At 43.9% G+C, this 20,148-nt stretch overlaps 1 protein-coding gene across 2 annotated transcripts; it reads left to right on the top strand.

Annotated features, from left to right (window-relative positions):
- Positions 1–9,259: 9,259 nt before the first annotated feature.
- Positions 9,260–20,133, top strand: LOC129213215 (acyl-coenzyme A synthetase ACSM4, mitochondrial-like). 2 transcript variants are annotated; one of them, XM_054842868.1, is made up of 14 exons: positions 9,260–9,497; positions 10,917–11,191; positions 11,652–11,862; positions 12,388–12,595; positions 14,436–14,579; positions 15,009–15,165; positions 16,117–16,196; positions 16,699–16,822; positions 17,206–17,286; positions 17,496–17,597; positions 17,941–18,068; positions 18,159–18,258; positions 18,871–18,990; positions 19,317–20,133. In XM_054842868.1, the coding sequence occupies exons 2-14, from the start codon at positions 10,991–10,993 to the stop codon at positions 19,401–19,403; spliced, it is 1,743 nt and encodes a 580-aa protein (XP_054698843.1). In that variant the 5' UTR covers positions 9,260–9,497; positions 10,917–10,990; the 3' UTR covers positions 19,404–20,133. The 2 variants fall into 2 exon arrangements, with proteins under 2 accessions (XP_054698843.1, XP_054698844.1); XM_054842869.1 differs by lacking the exon at positions 17,496–17,597.
- Positions 20,134–20,148: the final 15 nt, after the last annotated feature.

Here is a 20,148-nt window from a genome sequence, read left to right as displayed (position 1 = left end):
GTTTGCAAAGACAATGCTGGTCTCTCTTGTTGTATCAGGATACCAAGGAAACAGAAATGGATCATTCCAAGGAAGCTGTTGTCATCTTGAGACTGACTGGTCTTCAGCCTCATGCTTCAGAAGATAATTAGCCTTTTCTTTTGGTCTGCTATGTGTGTTTAGAATGGGCATCGCAGCTGTTCTAAGGACAGCAAACAAGTAAAATAACTGATTACAGTTCTTTTAGAGGACTTGTCTCTTTCTTTTGAAGTTTTACAATGCAGAGAGAAATCTTCAGTTTCAGCTGGGACAGGGAACATGTTTCCTCTTCAGTGATTTCCCCTTCGTGGTCATATAATTTTTTTTCTGGTTTAGGATAGTGGCAGAGCAAGGCTGGGAGTATTTGGCATGGTTTTAAACTGTGAGGCATGTTATTATACATAGTACAAGACTACTATGTTGCACAAGTAACATGTATTCATGCTAAAGACTTTTTTGAAATAGTAAAGACTGTGTGGAAATAGGTAAGAGCATAAGACCCCATCTTTTGCTTTAACAATCCCTCTGAGGTAAACGAAATGTGAATTGAGATTATAGTCAGTATGTGAGAAATAATCCTTTCATATGCGTTGCTATCATACATCATGAGAAACCAATAAGTCATAGAAATTCATAGTACATGCTTAACATTGCACGTACACATATATACTCTGTGTGTGTATCGTGTGTGTGTATTTTGGTACATAAAATTGCTCTGCTTGCCTTAGTAAGAAAGTTAATATGTCTAGAAATCCTTAGCACATTTCCAGAATGTGTTTGGAACTTGGTCTTGCAGATTTGCTGGATGGTGATTTTTGTGACTTTGTGTGTGTTATTTTAGCCAGTCCATTGAGCAGGAACATTTTATAAGTGATCTACAACTTCACCTCCTTTCCCACAACACAGAAAGTTGGAATAAAGCTGTAGTGAAAAACAGCAGCCATTAGGTGAGTTTGGGTTTAGTTATTTATAAGGCTTTTCAGATTGTTGATACAAAACTAATTACTATGCTAATATTTGATCTGGGCCTTAATAGTCCCCCTGTAAGAATAAAAAAGAACACAATTTATAAATGAAATGGATGTAAGCATATCTGTGTGGGAAGGAGTCATTATTGAAAAGATTGATTAGCGAAGGGGTAATTTGCCAAGTTTGGCCATCACAGTCCGGTATCAGACTTAAGATGCAGAGCAGAACTCACCAGCAGTGTCTCAGCTTCCATCAGCCGTGGCAGAGCAACAGCGTCCAGCGGCCGCTTGTTTCCTGATGGATTCCTCTGATTCCTAAAAATCCAGTGGGTGAGACAGCATATGGATACATTTCCAAAAAAAATGTTTATCATCTCAGCCTTTTATGATGCGTTCATAAAAGAAGATCGGTATTTGTTTTCCTGTGGTACTTCCCAGGCAGTCAGGGGCAGAGGTAAGGTTATTTGCTGGGTAAGGGGCCAGGCGTTCGCAGCTAGATTCTTTAAACCTCATTATCTAATATTATTATGGTCACACTGGCTAATTCTGGATAGAAAGCATTATTTTCTTAGTAAATGAAAGAAAAGAAATTTGAAGGAAGCAGAGAGGACTTTTTGCGCTTCCCTTAATCAGATTAAATACTTCCACAGTCTTTTTTTTCCCTTACCATGCTTATGATCAGCAAAACGACGATTCGGCCAGACCAAATCCGTATGTTTGCAGTCACTCACGTGCAGTGTGTATCGTGTGGAAATATCATTACAAATGTCTAAGGTAGAAGTTCCCTGGAGAAAATTTTTAACTCAGCCCAGACTGTTCCATGGTGCCACTTCAGTAGTGCAGAAGAGGAGAACCTCCAAGTCCCATAAGTCCAAGTTTGTGGATGTGCTCATCCCCCTACAAGAACTATCAGTAGAATGGTGACACTAACGACAGCGTAGCCGAGAACACTGCTCTGCTGCTTCGCTCGTGCCGGTATGAATCAGAGGACATTTCTGAGAAGTAAATGGAGCCAGATTACTGTAAAGCAAATCTAAATCAGAAGCATTTCAAGCCCAGTTGATTTAATCTGGAACACAGCCTTGAATGAAAACAAGATTTTTCCCACTGAGTAGGATCTTTCACTGACGTAGGTCAATGCTGTTGTATGGATTTCTCTCAGCTGCGCTGATTTACACCATTAGATAAATGAGTAGTGAACTTTAAAATCACAGTGAGAAAACGTGGTTTTAAATGAACATCTTTTATCTCTACTAGAATAGTAGAAAGTAGATGATTTAGTGAGTCAGCTGCAAAATTACCCATTTGTATAGAATAACAAACCACATAAACTCAGTTTTCTTTTACAGGGCAGTGTACGTGCAACTCCTGAGGAGGTGCAAGTTAAGCCTGGTGCATTAGGAAAAGCGGTTCCACCTTACGATGGTCAGGTACTTTGATGAGTGTAAAGCACTCCAGTTATTTCAGTCTGAAATAAGAGAAGGTCACGGCAGGACTGTCCTCTGCTCAGCAGCGCATCACCTAACTCCTGACGAGCGAGCTTCGCTTTCATTTTAGGTAATAGATGACAGCGGTAACGTTCTGCCTCCAGGAGAAGGCAACCTTGCCCTCCAGATCAAACTAGCAAGGCCTTTCTGTCTTTTTGCTAGATATGTGGTAAGGTGTCAAACACATTTTGGGGAACATTGTCAGTTCTCTGGTGACTTTTGAAGTGCCTCCCTCCAAACATGTTTGCCTAGCTTATGAAAACCAGGATTTGTCACACAGCTCAGAAGGCATCATAACCGATCTCAGAAGCACCAGGTTTGGTTTACCACTGAACCAAAGATTTCAGAATTATTTGCCCAGCTCTGCTCCTTAATACCACATTCTTATTTCCTCTCTAGGTATCATGTTGGGCTGCTTGAAGTAGAGAGGGAGTGCCCTGAGAGCACGTCCAGCAGGAGCCGAAACAGACCCCAGCAGAGGAGAGGTAAGGACACCGATGTTAGAAGCTACCTAAAACATCTAATGTATGTGTATATTGAGAAACAGCTATGCCTCTGGGGGAAATCTTGGCTTGCATTAACATTGGAAAGATGTAGACCGGTGTTTTCAAATACATTGGAGGAGACAAAGAGGCATCTAACTTCCCTTTGATTTCAGAAAAATTAGGGGCACCTAGGCCAATTTGAAACTCTGGCAATGGCTTCTCTGAATCCCAATGAGATCCTATACCGTGAAGAAATGTCCCCTAGCTATTCTTCTTAGGAAGGCCATTGAGCAAAGTCACCGCTCTTCTTGAACACTGAGGACATGACGTGGCTGCCCAGACACCCGTGAAGAATTCCTGTCTGCTGGGAACGCTGCTATGCTCACTGTAAGTAGTTTTAAGGCCTGTTTGTGGAGCTCAATAAGCAATAAAAAATGAAGTTGTCCAGCATCTGGCTCAGAAACTTGTATTTCCACTGGCTTGAAAGAAATTTGATTGTAGAAAATTGCGTTATTCATCTTAGTTTTTCTATTGAACATTATTCATCGTTAGTGATTGCTGAGTGTTGCCTTACTGTAGCTCTCTCCTTTAGGTGGTAAAAGCTTTTATTGTTCTGTCTCCTGAATTTACATCTCATGATCCTGAAAAATTAATTCTTCAGCTGCAAGAGCACGTGACAAAAGCACCTTACAAATACCCAAGAAAGGCAAGTATCGCTGAGTTCTGAATAAACAAGTAGTTCCTGGCAAGGCACCCTAAAATTAAAACTCCTCTGATCAAACCTAATAATCAGATTAGAAATTCAATCAGGCTATATTTTGGAATAGTAGAATTTTGCTGCTTTTTTTTTTTTTTTCCTCCTGGAACCTCTTTTTCAGGTTTTGAAATGTAACATTGAAAATCTGACCCCACGCTAGTTAGATAAGTAAATGCTGCTTAGCTGAACATCACAGGCCTATCCTGATAGGATCTGATGTTGTCCTCTTACATTGAAACTACAGGTGAACCTGTATTAGATTTCACTCTGATTATGCACAGGGAAATGAAATGTTCCTTCACCTAATCAAATTGTGTCTATGAGCATAAATTTATCCTAATTATTTTAAACAAAAGAATCCGATTTTACCAATTAAATACAGTTATAAATTATTAAATGTATTTCTAGACATTTCGAATGACTAAGTGAACAAAGAAAGACCACGCTTGGATGTTACAACAGCAGAGGGTTTGAGTACGAGAGCGTGGGCGATAGCCTGGGCTGGCAGCAATCGACGACCTCCGAGTTCCTCAGCAGAGCTACCGCAGTTTGCACGGGGCGCGGAGTACCAGGCTCAAGGGGTACGGCACGTTTGGGGGAACCTCAGCATGATTTTCACAGCTCGTTACTGGCGGCAGTGGGCTGTGCAGAGGCAAACATTAGAAGAAGCCTTTCCAGGTGAGGCAGGAACCCCCCAGCAGAATACCTGGAATGGTTGAAAAGGGCCCTGGGGCATCCGCGTTCAGAGGTAAACAGGAATAGTCTGTCAGGAGGAGCAGGGAAAGCCCCACCTGGCTAAGCAACGATGCGCCAGCTCCCTCCACAAGTCTTCGAAAAAGACTTCGCTGCCTGTTTTCGGCTGCCCTCGGTTTCTGCACGGGGTTCCGACAACAGCGACACGGGGGTTTCGATTTCCCTTCCCTTTTCCCGAGTGACAGCTTTGTTCTGGGAGATTAATTCTGCTCTCCTTGATTCAGTCAGAACAGAGGGAAAACATGTTGGATATTTTAAATGTAATCTCATTTTTGGAGTGGAATCTCTAGAAATAGCATTAGATTTTTAAGTGCAATCATAAAAACGTGTTGAAAAATGTAATCTGGTCACAATTTCAGAATCCGATTCTTTTTAAGCACATTCAGATTTCAAATGTGAGTAAGCACTTTTTGGCAGTAATTCACTTCGTCGGAAGTGAAGTAATCAGATTGTTCATGTAATCCATTTATTCCACATAGGTAATAAGTTTTTTAACATAATCTAATTATGACCTTAGGAAGTAATGGTTTTTAAAGCATTCTTAAAAATATAATCCTGGAACAGATTCTTGGGGTTTGGGACTGGTCTATGTTGGGCTTTCAACAGATCTAGCCAGATTTTCCTGAGCCCGGTTCCAGTGGTGGACATTGCTCATTACAGCAGGGAAGGTCTCGTTCGAGAGGTTTCCTCTGCTGCCGTCACAGACTTTATGTTACAAAACCTCAACTTGACCGGCAAAAGAAAAGAAGAAACAAAACCTTTCTGTTGGGTGGGTGGGCAGGAGACCCAGCTCTGCCTCATCGGCCAGGGTTTCACACAACCAAGCAGAGCCCCTCAGCTGCTCCCTTTGAAGCTCAAGTCGTGCTCAAATTCAGTGGCGTGTGATTGTCCGGCACCACTGATTTGGGAATTACTGAGTCGCCCACCTGACGAGCTCTGTTTCTCTGAAGCGTAACTCGTTCTTTTTGTTGGGCGCTGGGACCGACGCGCTGCCTGCCTGCTTCATCCCCAAAAGAGTCTGTAGCTTTTAAAATCGTAGCCTCGCCACAGAAAAGGGACACAAGCTGTGTCAAAGCGCTAAGTATTGTTGTTATTTCTCTTTACAGATGAATTGGAGTTTGTTCAACAACCACCAAAGACGATCTCTGGGAAAATCCGAAGGAAGAAACTAAGGAACAAAGAGTGGGGAAGAGCTCGGCTTTGCTGCCGAGCTCCTGATCAGAACGTGCTCATCCTGGGCTGCTTTCCTGCCCTCCGGCATCCTCTTTGCTCCCTGTCAGTCTTAAGAGGTGCCGGACAACCTTCTAAATAAGAGCAGGAGATACCAATTTTTGTTCTGGTGCTTTGGAGTGTTGCTAAAGCAATATATTCCCTATAGTTTTAAACATATATGGGAGAAACTGTTTTGAAAATCATGATAAAAGAGGGGGAATCAGACTTGCCTTTAGCTTTTGGCTTTATTTTTCTACCTGCATTGTTATCACTGAAAGCTACAAAGTATGCAACTGTGTGTAATATCATTTTACGATAATGTTTTTTAATAATTGTCGATGAGCAGACTTCCAGCTTTAGCCAGTGCTGGGTCACATGTAGTTCCAGGATTAGATATAATCAAGGATTTCCTGGCCCGAGTAGTCAGTTCAGACCGTGAGATGTTTCCATAACAAGCACAGTTACGTGGGTATGGGCACGGCAGAGGTTTAGATCATCCCTGTTAGGTCACATCTCCCATTTCTTTATACTCCTCTGTAGCACTTGCACATCACACAGTGCTGCTACAGCACAGCCTGTGTACAGACACAAGTAGTAGTAGAACTCTGTGACCAAGGCTGTATTTACCAGGAGCGCAAAAACACCAGTGAGGAAAAAAAAAAAACACCAAAAAAAACAAAAAAAACCCAAACCTCAGGATTATTTCTCTCCAGATTTCCTGTTTCTGCTGTAAACCCGCTATGCAGCACGCACGAGCACATCTCCTGTTGCACCAAGAGCCTGGGAAAACAGCAAACGTGCTGTGTAGTAAAGCTGTTGATGACCTTTCAGGACAGCTAATTGAGTTCTTAACTGGCAAACACACACAAGTCCCAGGAGGGTTCTGCAGGTGGATCTCACCTCTTTCATACCCTTAAGCTCTGAAATGGATGGTGCTTTGCTTGCCAGCCACAAGGCACGTAATTGCCTGAGGTCAAAAGCAAAGAGAAAACCAACGCACAAAAATGCTGCGTCCGTGTAGATTGCATCAATCTAAATGGATCTGAGCTTGCACTACTGAAACCAGGGGAGAGGTGAAAATGTACTTCTTTAGGAGCAGAATTAGCACTCCAATGAAAAATAAACCTTACTCTCTGGAGTGTTTGCGTGCGGAAAGCATTATATTTTTAAGGAAATTACAAAAGTGACTGAAAGGAGGTGGTTTGGGGTTTTTTTTTTATTAATTGGTCCTTTGGAGATTCCTTCCCCAGAGAAAATCTTTAGGCTGTCTCCTGTCCGAAGTGGTGTACTTGAAGTAAGCAGCAGACACGCCAGAGAGGAACCACATCATCTGCCTTGCGCGGTTCCCTACTACATTCACATCGACAGTTGCTCTGAATCCTCCTTTCTGGGAGCAGGTAGTTACAGTTTGGTGAGAAAATGAGAAATTTGTCCCAATTTCATTGCCACTACAATGGGTTTTGGTTTTTTTTTCCCCATGTGTGCTGGTGGAAGGCTGCTATAGTTCGCTCACTGTTTGGGGGTTGTCATACTTATTTATTTGTTCTAGGACTTTGAGGACAAATTAGGCTGACCCATCCGTGTGTGCAGTGCCCATCAGTATTGCACTGAATAACAGTCAGTGACATTTCCAAACAGTAGCAGCTGTGTTGTGTGTCTCCAGATACATTTACACGGTGCAGCCAGCCAGAGGGATGTCACTAGAGCTGTTGCTGTAAAGCCCTGAGTGCTCCCAGGAATTTACTTTGGTTTACCCCGGGAAAAGGGCCAAATCTGGCTGCCCTGCAAACCTGTGAGCAAACTTACTCATTGCTTTCAGTCTCTCCACGCTGGGTTGAAGACAGGATTAATGCTCTCTCGTGTTTGCACGCTAGAAACACCACGTGTTCGGAATGGCACTGTGTGTGCGTACCTGTCACACAGCTCGAAAGCCACTGACCAGCCAAAGGAAAGGGAGGAACAGGAGAAGTCGCGTGCAACGTGGGGAGAGTAGGTGGAAGATATTGTGCCCTGTTACAAAGGCATACAGTTCCTCAAATCCCAACCTAACCATTCTTGCTCTGAATCTCACTGTATGTGCTCCTGAAGTGTAAATCAAAGAACTGAGCGCTGTTTTTCTCCAGATTTCACTGGGAATTTCATGTGGTTATCATTGCCCTGTCCATTTTAATGTCAGTGACTGAGTATATGGGCTGCCGGGCACCTTAAGACATAGTTATCCTTGCTCCCAATCTTGATTGAAAAATGGTAAGAGGAGAAGCAGAACCAGTAGCATAGCAGCCAGATCAGAAAAATGGGGCAATTCTCTTTTCAGATCACCTTAACATCAGTTAACCGTGTCACTTCAGGCAGTCTGCTGTACGCCTTTTTAAAAAAAAAAATGTTAAAATGAGAGACAGGTAGTTTATAATTACTTTAGCTTTGAGTATCTGCTTTTTTCAGAATGCCTTCTGTGATTTACCAAGCTGGGGAGGATCATCTCCTAACCGAACTCTACAGCAGTAGGTCGGGGAGCTGGCTCCGAGTCCACAACAAGACGCAGAAGACAGGGAGAGAGAGGTGGCACCTGTGCAAAGACACTCGTGCCAAATTGAACAGTTTACTTCTGAGTAATTTCAGAGCTTATGTTCAGTTTGCAAAAATGACCTGAAAGCTTTCAGATAGCCCTAACACACGGCAGTTCAGCGGTCTTCCCGGAAGACTGGCCATCCGTTGATGCCTGCAGAGATACCACGTGTGGTTCTGCCTCTCCATAGTCCACTACTTCCACGGCTCCTGACTGTGCTGCTTGTTTCTAGCACTCTGACTGTCTCCTGACTCCGATTCTTAGCACTCTGACTGTCTCCTGACTCCGATTCTTAATTACACCCTTTATTGCCACTATATAGATTCATAGAATGATTAGGACCGTTAAGATCGTCGCGTCCAGCTGTAAGCACAACACTGCTGAGTCCACCACTAAGCCGTGTGCCACATCTGCACGTTTTTTAAATACCGCTCTTTATGTACAGTCTATGGAGTCTATGTACATGCTTGTGTATAGCCTATATTTATCTAGATCTTAGTTTAAGAATATTTCCCCCTTGCAGGGCTTGCAGCCTGCAGCAGCAATACTAGCAGACCCTACTGCGACTGTAGCAGTTTCACCTAAACCACACGTCTCATAATCGCAGAGATGAAGTTCCTGCATCATGTCGCTGCCTTCCAGAGTGTGGATTTTGTCTCATCTCTTTGTCACCCTGTTTCATAGCAATGACTCTGTAGTCTGCATTTTCATTGTCCTCCTCAGAGCTGATGGTTCATGTCTGAACTCCATGTGTTTTCTCCACGGAAGCGTCCATCAGATATTACAGGTGATATTTGTTGGCATTAGGCTTATGAAAATCCTTGTATCTTTATCATACCAACTCTCACACTGCGTTTAACTCCAGGATCTGAAAATAAAGCCCACTGTTGCTGTTTCCAAAGTCACTGGTGCCATAGACTAGAGTTATATATTAATGTACGGTGGATTATCCATTCTCCAAAGGCAGTGAACCAGAAATGCAGTCATTCATACTCAGCGCTCTTTCCATCTCCTCTCAACTTTTTCAGTGATTGTGCCTGTCTTCAGAAAGTAATTGGAGAAATGCAATCTGTGCTGTCACAAAGAAATAATCCCCAGTATGGAACATGATGTCTGATACTAATGAAGGGCTCCAACCACTCAGAGAACAAGAGCGAGCCAGGAGGAGGCAATACTCACCAATAAGTACTAGGCAAAATACATGAGGAAGAGTTGAAAGAAGTCTCACCTGATCACAAATAACATCTCCAGGTAAGCACAACCTATTTAAACACCCTGAGAAAGTAGGTTTTATTTAGTAGTTTTTCCAATACTTAGTCTTCTCAAAAAGGAAAGATACCATCTGGTAATGTAAAAAAAAAAAAATCATCTATAATGCCATGTTTTATTGCTCTTTCTTCACATGATTCTCGCTTTTATGAAGGAGGGTGGGCTAGCAGAGAGCAGTTATATTTTTCTGTTTTGTGTCAAGCAGACTGAAGAAGTAGCTTCTTTCTGCAAGGACAGCTTCTAGGTCTGAGTCCACAATCGCTGGCTCAGATCTAAGGGAAAAATAAAGCGGCAGCCAATTCTACAAGGATTTCATTGATTAACCATGAGTTTTGGACTCAGGCTTTTTTTAATGACCTGTTAAGGATAGGGATAAGAAGCAGTATGTTATAAGCAGACTATATGAAGAAAAAAAAAAAAAAAAAAGAAAAATCCTCCATCTATATTATGTTTTAGTCTCTGAAGCCAAATGTATCCTGAGCACCATGTTCCCACACATACAGCTCTAATTCACTTCACTCTTTTGCAAAGGTTTTCAGGGTAATACACAACTACAAATGGTATTTGGGGAAACCAAATGCAACTCTGTATTTTTAAGGACAAATGCAGACATGGCGAAAGCATTAGTCCAGTAAACAAATCAATAATAGAATGTGGAAAACCACCTCCGAGTTACTCCTGATACTTTGCTACCCAACTAAGACAAAGCAAGTGCCAGGGGGAGGAGGGGACACAATCTTTTCTTTGGACAAAAAGGCGGCAGAGCAAATGGTGCGATGTGGAACGTACTCCTGGTTAATGTTTACTGCTCTAGCCACAAAAGCAGCAGTAGCATCACCTCTCTTCCACATTGGCTAAATGCAGAGCCCCCTCAGCCCTGCTTCTGAGCGATTACCCTGATCTTTGAGTCGTCGTGTGGGATGGTTCTGTCCCAGATTCTGAGGCAAAAACCAGGGCAGGTGGCGGCATCCATCCTGCAGCCAAATCTGTGTTTGCCCTTAGTAGCCGTGTAGGGCTGGGTGAGGCTGCTGCGGTGCTTAAAACTGGGGAATAGTGGGTACAAGTCCTGCCAAGTCCTTGGGGGGTTTTTTCTTTCTTTCTTTTTTTTTTTTTTTCCCAACACCCAGCTGTTCACAGTTTCAAGCCCCTGCTTTGGCTGGGCAGAAAGACCAGGAATTGTCAGCTGCAAGGGGAATTCTCTAAGAAACCTGTGGACAGATGAAAAAGCGGGACGCTTAAAAGGGTTACCAGAGCTCTGGCTTGCCCATAAGAAGAGGTGGAATAAAATGCCGTAGAGAGGTGGACTTGCTGCTCTGAATTCATCTGTTCCATTTGGAGCCAACAGCTCATCTGGGAATGTGCCCATCATAATGCTATTCTTGGTCTTTCTGTCTCTTGTAGGAGGGAAATAATCATAAAAAATTAGTTCTGATGGTTATCATCTCCAAAAGCCCCTATATATCTGCTTTTGTGCCATGAAGATTTTACTTGAATTTCAACTGTTGCGGTCCCCATGGAGCATCCAGACTCTCCGCAGACCGTTCCACCAGTACCACAAGACTTTTGCACCTTTGAATTTCTCAGATTATGAAGCTATTGGTCGTTGTGAACAGGAAGTACCCGAGTACTTTAATTTTGCAAGTGATGTGCTGGACAAGTGGTCTCAAATAGAAAAGGTAGCATTTCTGACCCTGTAGATTCAGTATTTTTAATGAAACTGCACCCTCACCCCCAAAGTCAAGTCCAAAACCATCACTGGCTTCAGTAGGACCAGAATTCCCTCCCCTGTTTCCATTTTAACATGATCTTACATTGCAGAGAGAGGAGAGGCAATTTGCTTTAGCATCAGAGGGCCATGGTGCTTCGTCTCCGCGAGTCTCACTCAGCAGCGTGTGCAGCGCTGGGCTCGTAAAAGCCTCCGAGTAAATTATGATCATTGCAGAACAGGTAGATACACGCACCAACTTATACGTGCCTTGGAAAAGGGCTCTTTTAAACAAAACATGCTTAATATCCCTGCCCTAGAGTACGTAACGCTATCAGATTCCACTGCCTGGCGCATCCCAAAAACTCTGCAAGGAACTACAGGAGTGTCAGAAGTAAGCAGCATGCTACTTACCCTTGCCTTGTGTATAGGAACGAAAGGGACCGTCAAATCCAGCTCTTTGGTGGATAAATGGGAAAGGAGATGAAGTGAAATGGAGCTTTGAAGAGCTGGGCTTCCTGTCCCAAAAAGTGGCCAACGTGCTCTCCGGCCCATGTGGTCTGCAAAGAGGAGACGGAGTTTTAGTGATTCTGCCCCGAATCCCAGAGTGGTGGCTGCTGAACGTGGCTTGTATGCGAACGGGTGAGTTGTCTCACTCCCAGAGCTCTGTGGACTGTTATTTTCTATGCCACCGGTTGGTTAACAATTCATTTAACAATTACATTTCTTATTTGACTCTGTAGCTTGAACACTTGACAATCAAAGGTGCTGACAGGGGTAGTGTCTTATGACTGATGGAATTACCTTTATAATTTTTCTTTCACTTTCTGTGGCTTGTGTTGATTGTGTTACGTCAACGTGGTTGTATTAAATCAACTTGATTTACCTTCAGCAGGCTTAAGTTTAAGCTGCTAGTGCTTACTGCCCCAAAGTTATACTTTGTACTTACGTTGTGCCTGGAGCAAAGGATCGCGTAGGAACAGAAGCTGTTTGGTACTTCAGATCTGCACATCTGTATTCAAGTTCAGGGGTGTGGGACTTGTTTTACCTTCTCCTCACTTCTGGATTGAATGATGCTGGTATGCAACAAATTGGGAGAAGCTATTAAGTGATCAGGACTGAAAGTGAGAAATACGTAATAAATTTCCCATTTGATTGCACTTTCAGGTGTTACCATCATCCCAGGGACAACACAACTGACAGCACAGGACATTTGCTATAGATTGCTGGCTTCCAAGGCTCAGTGCATTATTACAACCGATGTGCTTGCTCCTGCGGTGGACTCGGTTGCATCCAAGTGCCGGTTTCTGAAAACGAAGCTGATTGTGTCTGAAAGCAGCAGGGCCGAGTGGCTGAACTTCAGTGCTTTGCTCCAGTAAGTGCCTGCTACCTTAGCTCCATCATAGTTATCTCCAGCGGAAAATTTCTCATGTTGTTTGAGCACACGTGTGCCTCATTAATGAACTTGGTACCTTTGAGGAGAGAAGGCAGTTTAGTCTCTTTTCTATGAAGAAAGGGAATATTTGGGAAGAGCCAAATTGTTAATTAAAAAATAAGTACAGTCTTATGATGTCTAGGTTTGTTACATATGACTATGAAATAATATGGAAAAATGGATAGGAAAGCCTCTTTTATTGATAGCTGTGGCCTATTTACCCTCTGAAGCTCAAAGAAAAATATTCTCTACAAATTATTCCAATCCATATTCCTAAAACTTGATGATGATAAGGCTATTGTGAATAGCTGTTCACTGTGAAAGGCTAAAAAGGCATGCTGAGAAATGAATCAGATGTGTTTAGGAATCCACCTGCCTCACTGCTGAAAGCAGCAGCTAAACCGGCCCCCCCCGACAGCTCTCGCCGCAGTGTCGGGGACCGCAGGAGGGGCGGAGGAGCAGAGTGGGAGCGGAAGGAAACACCCTGCTGCAATCTGCTCGAGGCCCTAGGTGTGATTTTACCAGCCAATATTTTTTTAAAAGCATCCGTGTAGGTAAAACCACTCTTTCAAGGTGGGATCCAATATAAGATGTACCGTAATTTCTCACAGCCACAGGTGTCTGAAGTAGCGTCACCGCGCAGCCCGCTGTGCAGCCTCCTCTATCTCCACCTGCTCCGCCGAGCAGCCGCCCACTTCGGTGCCACTAAACCGAAGGACGGAGGAAGCAGTAACTCTGCATTCTCAAACCTCCTAGAGCCACTGAAACATTGCCAAGTCGATTTGATGAATCCTCTTTCATGCTGGGCTAATACTCCACGGCTCAGTTCCTTGGCAGAGGGTAAAATTGATTTGATAAAACCTAAATATTGTCTGGAACGGCGTCGGTCCTGCAGAGGCTGTCACCGGCGGTCAGGCAGGTAGGCTGGCTGGTTCCCCGGACGGCTGCCTTGCAAAGTGCTCCTGTCTGGCTGTGGGGTTGCTCAGCTGTCGGGCTCCCGTCTTCCCAGAGCGCTGGGCTGCTGTCCCACGGGCCCGTCGTCTCGCCAGACCAGGGGCAGCCTGCCTACCCGGCGGGCTGACTGCCCAGGCTCCCCAGCTCCATGCACCCTGGGCTGCCGTCTAAACTGGCCGGGAGGCTGCAGGGCTGCGGAGCGAGGGGCTCCCGGGCAGCCTGTCTGCCCACCGGCCAGCACAGGGAGACAGCTGGCCCCGGGGAGACAGGCTTCCCACCGCAGGCTGGGCCGCGCTCGCGTGCCAAGCAAAACCTTCTTGAACATCAGTCCTGGCAGAGAAAAAGCAGCAGGTTTGCTTTCTCATCCTAACATGAGATGAGAAATATTTTCCTCCCATGTGCCAGGCGACCAAGAGTTTGAGCCTCCCCGCACTTCCCAAACACGGCAAGGACAATGAACGGTGGGACCACCTACCGAAAGAGATGGTGGGTTGGTCCTTCCTTGGCTAATCACACTGGGGCTGGAAGATATGCTTTCTGGAGGGCACTTTGGTCAAAGATGCTGGGCCTTTTGGTGGTTGTTAAGGGAGGCAAATAAAAGACAGCCAGTTGGCGTTTTCACTCTGGAGAAGGTGGGCACGGAGAATAGTTGAAGAGCAAGATCAGCAACAGAACTAGCAGCGCAAGAGTGAGGGATCTCAGGAGTTCCTCAGCCCTCGCATCTCACTGTACAAACCATCCTGCATGTCCTGGGCACAAAGGATCCAAGCTAGGTGTGCTGAGTAACACCAGCCACTGTTTCACATAACCTTTCATTTTTATCAAGGGCTGCCCCTGCTGTCCATAACTGCGTGAAGACAAAAAGCCAGGATCCAATGGCAATCTATTTTACCAGTGGTGCCACAGGCTCCCCCAAAATGGTTGAACATTCCTATGGAAGCTTTGGTCTGGGTTTTTTCCTCTGTGGAAGGTAAAGTATTCAGGTTATTGTGCCTTTACAGCGCTGAAATGTGAAGCAAACAGAAGAGTTTTCATACGTGATAAAATTGTGATAGATGATGGGGCTGCCACAATAATGACCGTGTCGTTTCTTTTGGTCTCCTCAGCTGAATTGTACCCAGGAAACAAGGATCTTGTTCGATACGGTGTCCAGCTCCCTTTTAGAAACTACTTGCCTGTTAATCCAGGCTACATAACATGTTTAAATAAATGAGTTACGCTACCATTTGATTTTCTTTATCTTTGCCATCAGTATAAAGGCTAGGGAAAAGGCATTTATTTGAGGTCTTCAGTTTGAGACCAAATTTACCATGCCTTTCTAGGCAAAAACCCCCAAACCTCACATTTTTTAATTTCCACTTGCAGACTCCCTTATATTGGCCACCTTTGTCTTCAACAGATACTGGATGAATTTGACGCCCTCGGACATCATGTGGAACATGTCAGACACTGCTTGGGTCAAGGCAGCTATTGGGAGCGTTTTTGGTCCGTGGTTCCAGGGCGCGTGTGTGTTCGTACATGCCATGCCACAGTTTGATCCAAGAGCAATCTTAAATGTAAGAACACCATGCTCACGATGAACGGTTACTCGTATTTCATGTTGTTTTCCGGGCAGGCCACAAAACTAAGCCTTTTAGGTTTATGGGATTAGCTGTTGTAAGATGGCGTAACCACGAGGTGATTGTTCTTGGAATAGGAATGTAATACGGGACGGATTTTTCAGCACGGCTCTCTTGGGCACAGGATGTTACCAGCTGCTTCCCATCAGCAGGAGTTACTGGTATTACTGAAACCTCTCCCCTACTGTATTTCACTATTGAAATGATGAATGAGCTGAATTACATGTAAAGTAATATTTTAATTAAGCTGCTGCGGCCCTTAAGAAAGGCAAGTCAGTGCTGGAAAACACTGAAGCTGTGAGATTGGCTTGTTCTTAAAAGAAATTATTTTCAAGCTTCTCAAGCCAATCTGTTTTAATTTAACCCAAAGGGAAGAGTGCTGTTCCCAAACGGCTCAAAGCACCTACGTGGAAAAGCATACATTCCTAACATGTGGGGGGTTATTTGAGGATTTTAATCCCATTTAATTTCCTTTCTAAAATGGCAGTTGCTAGTTTGGTTTTCTTTTTTTATATCAATTTCTTGGCTTAGCAAACACCCACTTGCAGCGTGGATGGGGTTCCACGTCCCTGCACAACGTGAAGTTTGTAGTAGAGGCTGCTTTACCCATGGTGTGGCTGAAGCGAAGGCTGGTGAATGAGACGTCTTCCCCTTGCTTTTATGTATCGCTACCGCTGAGTTACCACAGTCAGTGCGTCACCTCTTCAGCCGACGTTTAGGGCACTGTAACATCTTTCCTGTACGCTGACAGCGACAGCAATTGCTTTGCTTTCCGCATCAGTGAGGTTACAATCAGGTCTTTTAGTACGGAATAGAAAGGAATAGTTAGCAGCAAGTATTTTCCTAAAACAATATTGTTTAACACTTTTTTTTTTTTAAATTTGTCAGACCTTGTGCAGATATCCAGTGACCACTCTGTGCAGCGCCCCAACTGCCTACCGCATGTTGGTACAGCATGACCTCACCAGGTACCGCGCGCCTGCTGCAAGTGACCGCGCCATGTCTGTTCAAGCTATTGCCTGGCTCCTTCGCAAGGATTTCTACAGGCCCTGATAGCCACTTAGTCGCTCGGTGGTGGAAATTCTGTGTGGGAGGCGGGGGCTGTGAGGAGGCAGAGCCCTTTCCTTAGCGCTGCAGAAACAAGCGACAAAATCCACCCCCTGGGCACCTCCAACCCTGAGCAAGTTTTGCCCTGAGGCGTTACAGACAGCAAGTAGAGAGGCCGGTATCCAGCCCCTGAAGGCAGGCGCGTGGCTGCACTGCCATCAGTCCCTGCATCTTTGCAGCTCTCCGCTTGGGCAGCCCCTTTCCAGCCCCACTCCAGCTGGAGCTCCAGGCTTTATCTCAACCCTAACCCTGAGGGAGCCCGGTGTGCCCCGAAGTCAAGGGGATGGGCGCATGGATGTCAGGGAGAGCCGAGTTTGTCCCTTTCTGTTCTGTGATGCTCAGCAATGCCCTCTGTCTATGAAGGTATGCATTCAAGAGGCTGAAGCACTGTTTGACCGGAGGGGAACCACTCAACCCAGAAGTGATGGCACAGTGGAAAAGCCAAACAGGACTGACTATCTATGAAGCCTACGGCCAAACCGAAATTGTACGTTCAGCTTTTTTGTAAAGGGTTACAACTTAGCTATTACTCGGGGGACTTATATATCTCATTCCTCTTGGTAAATATGGAACTTGGCCATGTATGTGTGACTAAAAAGAAAAGATGGCGTTAGAATATGTGGCAATTGCCTACAAGAAGGTTTATTATTTTGCTTAGAATTAGGGCTTGGTTATGATACTGCTTCTAAAACTACTTACGCTGTAAAATGTCTTGAACCTTTTTTGTCCAAGACTCTCAGTGAAGTCACAACTGTTTTGGCTCACACAGATGAAAGATTTAGATCTTATGCTAGTTCAACAGTGGGCATAGTACAAGAACAGGAACGACAGTGAAAAATACTTGGGCTGGTTGTTTGTCTCTTCCAACAGGGAATGATATGTGCAAATATGAAAGGAATGAAAATTAAGCCAGGTTCCTTGGGAAAGGCAGCTCCCCCCTACGATGTTCAGGTATGGTGCTCCCCTTTTCTGTTTGCTGTTGACTTCTAGGAAGTAAAACACGAGACAGTATCACATACCATTCAAGTTTTGGTACCATACAGTGGTATTCAGGGCTGGCCGACTCTTTTTGGTTGAGCTGTTAGCTGCTGGTTACTTTTAGAACATGGCTCTCTTAAAAATGGGAAGTTATAATCACCCATTTGCCCTTCCTATTGCAGATTATAGATGAAAACGGCAGTGTCCTGCCTCCTGGGAAAGAAGGAGACATTGCTATCAAAATCGATGCCAAGCGGCCATTTACTTTTTTCACTCAATACCTGGTAAGCCAAAAGCGAATTTCCAGAGAGCCAGCTCAGGCCTGCAGCGCGGGACGTGCTTATTCCGACAGGAGGAGGTGACACCAAAGAGCTGTGGCTCTTCTTGACTTAACAGCGTTCTGACTTAGGAAACTTCCATTCTTCTGCAGACCTACTGCGTGATCATCAGTTCTGTGTCTGCCCTTGTGATCCCTTTTTCCCTCTGGAAAAAGCAAGCACAAGCTCACAGCCTCGAAGCGGAAAACAGGCAGTGAAAGATACTACGGGTAGTGTCCAAAGGCAAGGCTCATCTCTTAGCTTAAGGCTTCTCAATATTTAGAATATTTAATTGTTGCTTGTCCAACAGGATGATCCAGTGAAAACTGCTTCCACAATCCGTGGGAATTTCTATGTCACTGGAGACAGAGGGAGCATGGATGAGGATGGCTACATATGGTTCATGGGGAGATCTGATGATGTCATCATCTCCTCTGGGTTTGTAGATTTCCATTAAAATCCCAAGAAATGTCTAAAAAAATCACCATACACCCTTCACTTACTAAGCATTTCATGTCTCTCTCCTAGGTATCGTATCGGACCGTTTGAAATAGAGAGTGCCCTGATACAGCACCCAGCTGTGGTAGAGTCAGCCGTTGTCAGCAGCCCCGACCCCATCAGAGGAGAGGTAATTAGTGCTCACTCCCCTATTCATCAAGTGCCTCGTGGGACCGAGCTTACGCTCAACTTCCACTGAATTCCTAAGACTTTAAATAGAGCTATACGAACTTTTCCATCACTTTACCCAAAGTGAGAGGGGCAGTAGTTTGTGTATCCCTTATTTTTTTTTTTTTTATACATGAAAATATAATCCTTAGTTTCCTAAAGAACATGACACTGAATATACAGGTGACTCTGGTAAGAATTGATGTATATTTTGACCCACTGCCTGGAGAATGATATTCTTTAACAATGTAATTTTATGGAAAAGGCCCCAGCATCTAAGAACTTTAGAACAGTCCCTTACAGAACTCTTACAAATGTGGAAGCAGAGTTTCAAACTTCTATCAGGTATTGCTTAGGACTAATGTTTTTACATTTTTTACTAATGTTCAGGTTGAAACAGTCTTACATCCTAATTTTAAATTTGCTTACACAAAAATGAATTTTGCTGTACAGCGCAGGTGTGATACAAGCCTGTACTGCAGGCGATACTCGCTTATTCTCAATTAATTGCCTCATTTGTTAGGTTGCTGTAGTTAAATTAATGCTGTATTTCTTATTTATTTTCCCTTTGTAGGTGGTAAAAGCTTTTGTGGTCTTGTCTCCTTCCTTTAAGTCACAAGATCCAAATAAACTGGCCTGTGAATTGCAAGCTCATGTCAAGAAAGTCACTGCTCCATACAAGTACCCCAGAAAGGCAAGTAAACATGAGTGTATTAAAATAAAAATAAATCCCAAACACCTATTTTAACTGTGGAGAGGCTACAAACAGAATGATTAGACTCAGTTCAAACTCATTAACAAAGCAACCCCAAATATGTACCGTGGAAGAAAAATGACAAATATTATTTTAAAGATTATTTTGGAAAATAATAGATATAACACAATCTAAAACCAAACTGGAGTTATTTCCCCAGTCACCAAAGTCTTATATAAATTAAGCAGGATGGAGACCTATGCTGTTCTGAAAAAAAAATTCTAAATTAAATCTGCTCATTTTACTTTTTTCCTCTTTTGAATCAGATTGAATTTGTCCAGCAGCTGCCAAAGACAATTGCTGGGAAAATCAGACGGAATGAACTGAGGAACAAGGAGTGGGGACAGATTTAGTTTTGATAAGCAATCCAAAAAAGGCTATCCCTATCGATTTCATTTATAATGGAGCTTTTCTATTCCAACTGTAAGCACCAGCATAGGATTACATTCCACCAGTTACACAATCACTGCCTAATAATGCACGAGGTTTAAAAACTCCAACTGTACGGTTTTTAAATGCTTGTGTTCTTGCTGAACAAAAAAAATCACACCTATTTAGCAAGGCATGCAAACGTATCTTCCAGCCACCTAATGCTTTTTAGAATTACGGTACAAGCAGTGTGTTCATTCTTTGAGACCAGATATTTAAACCTTGCAAGAGGCTTATTAATGAGGAAATCGTGATAGTATGTAATGAAGTTCCCAGAAATGGCCATAGATCTCGCATGTATCCAAATTAAGCACCCTGCTTGTGTGAATCTTGAAAGCCTCAAGATTTAGGAATTAATGTGTTAACAATGAATGCTCAGTAAGTGCAAATTAGGTAAAATCAGAAGAATGTGGACAGCATAGGCAGCATCTCAATGTCAGACAGAGGCTTGACCAATGAATGGTAGCTATTCAGCAGCTTCTTCTGAAGACCTGTAGGTCCTGTAGACACACAGATGAGTGAGAAAGAAGGAAAAAAACCCCAAAACCAAACCCCAAACTGTCGATGAATCTATCTTTGTCCTTAGTAATAGAAACAGGCTGTCTTGGATCGTGATCACCAACATCAGCCACCAATAAATGTTCAGTTGGCCTTTGTGTCTGGACTCAA

The sequence above is a fragment of the Grus americana genome, chromosome 15, assembly GCF_028858705.1.
Source record: "Grus americana isolate bGruAme1 chromosome 15, bGruAme1.mat, whole genome shotgun sequence".
Taxonomy (NCBI): Eukaryota; Metazoa; Chordata; class Aves; order Gruiformes; family Gruidae; genus Grus; species Grus americana.
The sequence above is the reverse complement of the archived record's forward strand: the minus strand, read 5'-3'. Positions and strand labels throughout refer to the sequence as shown.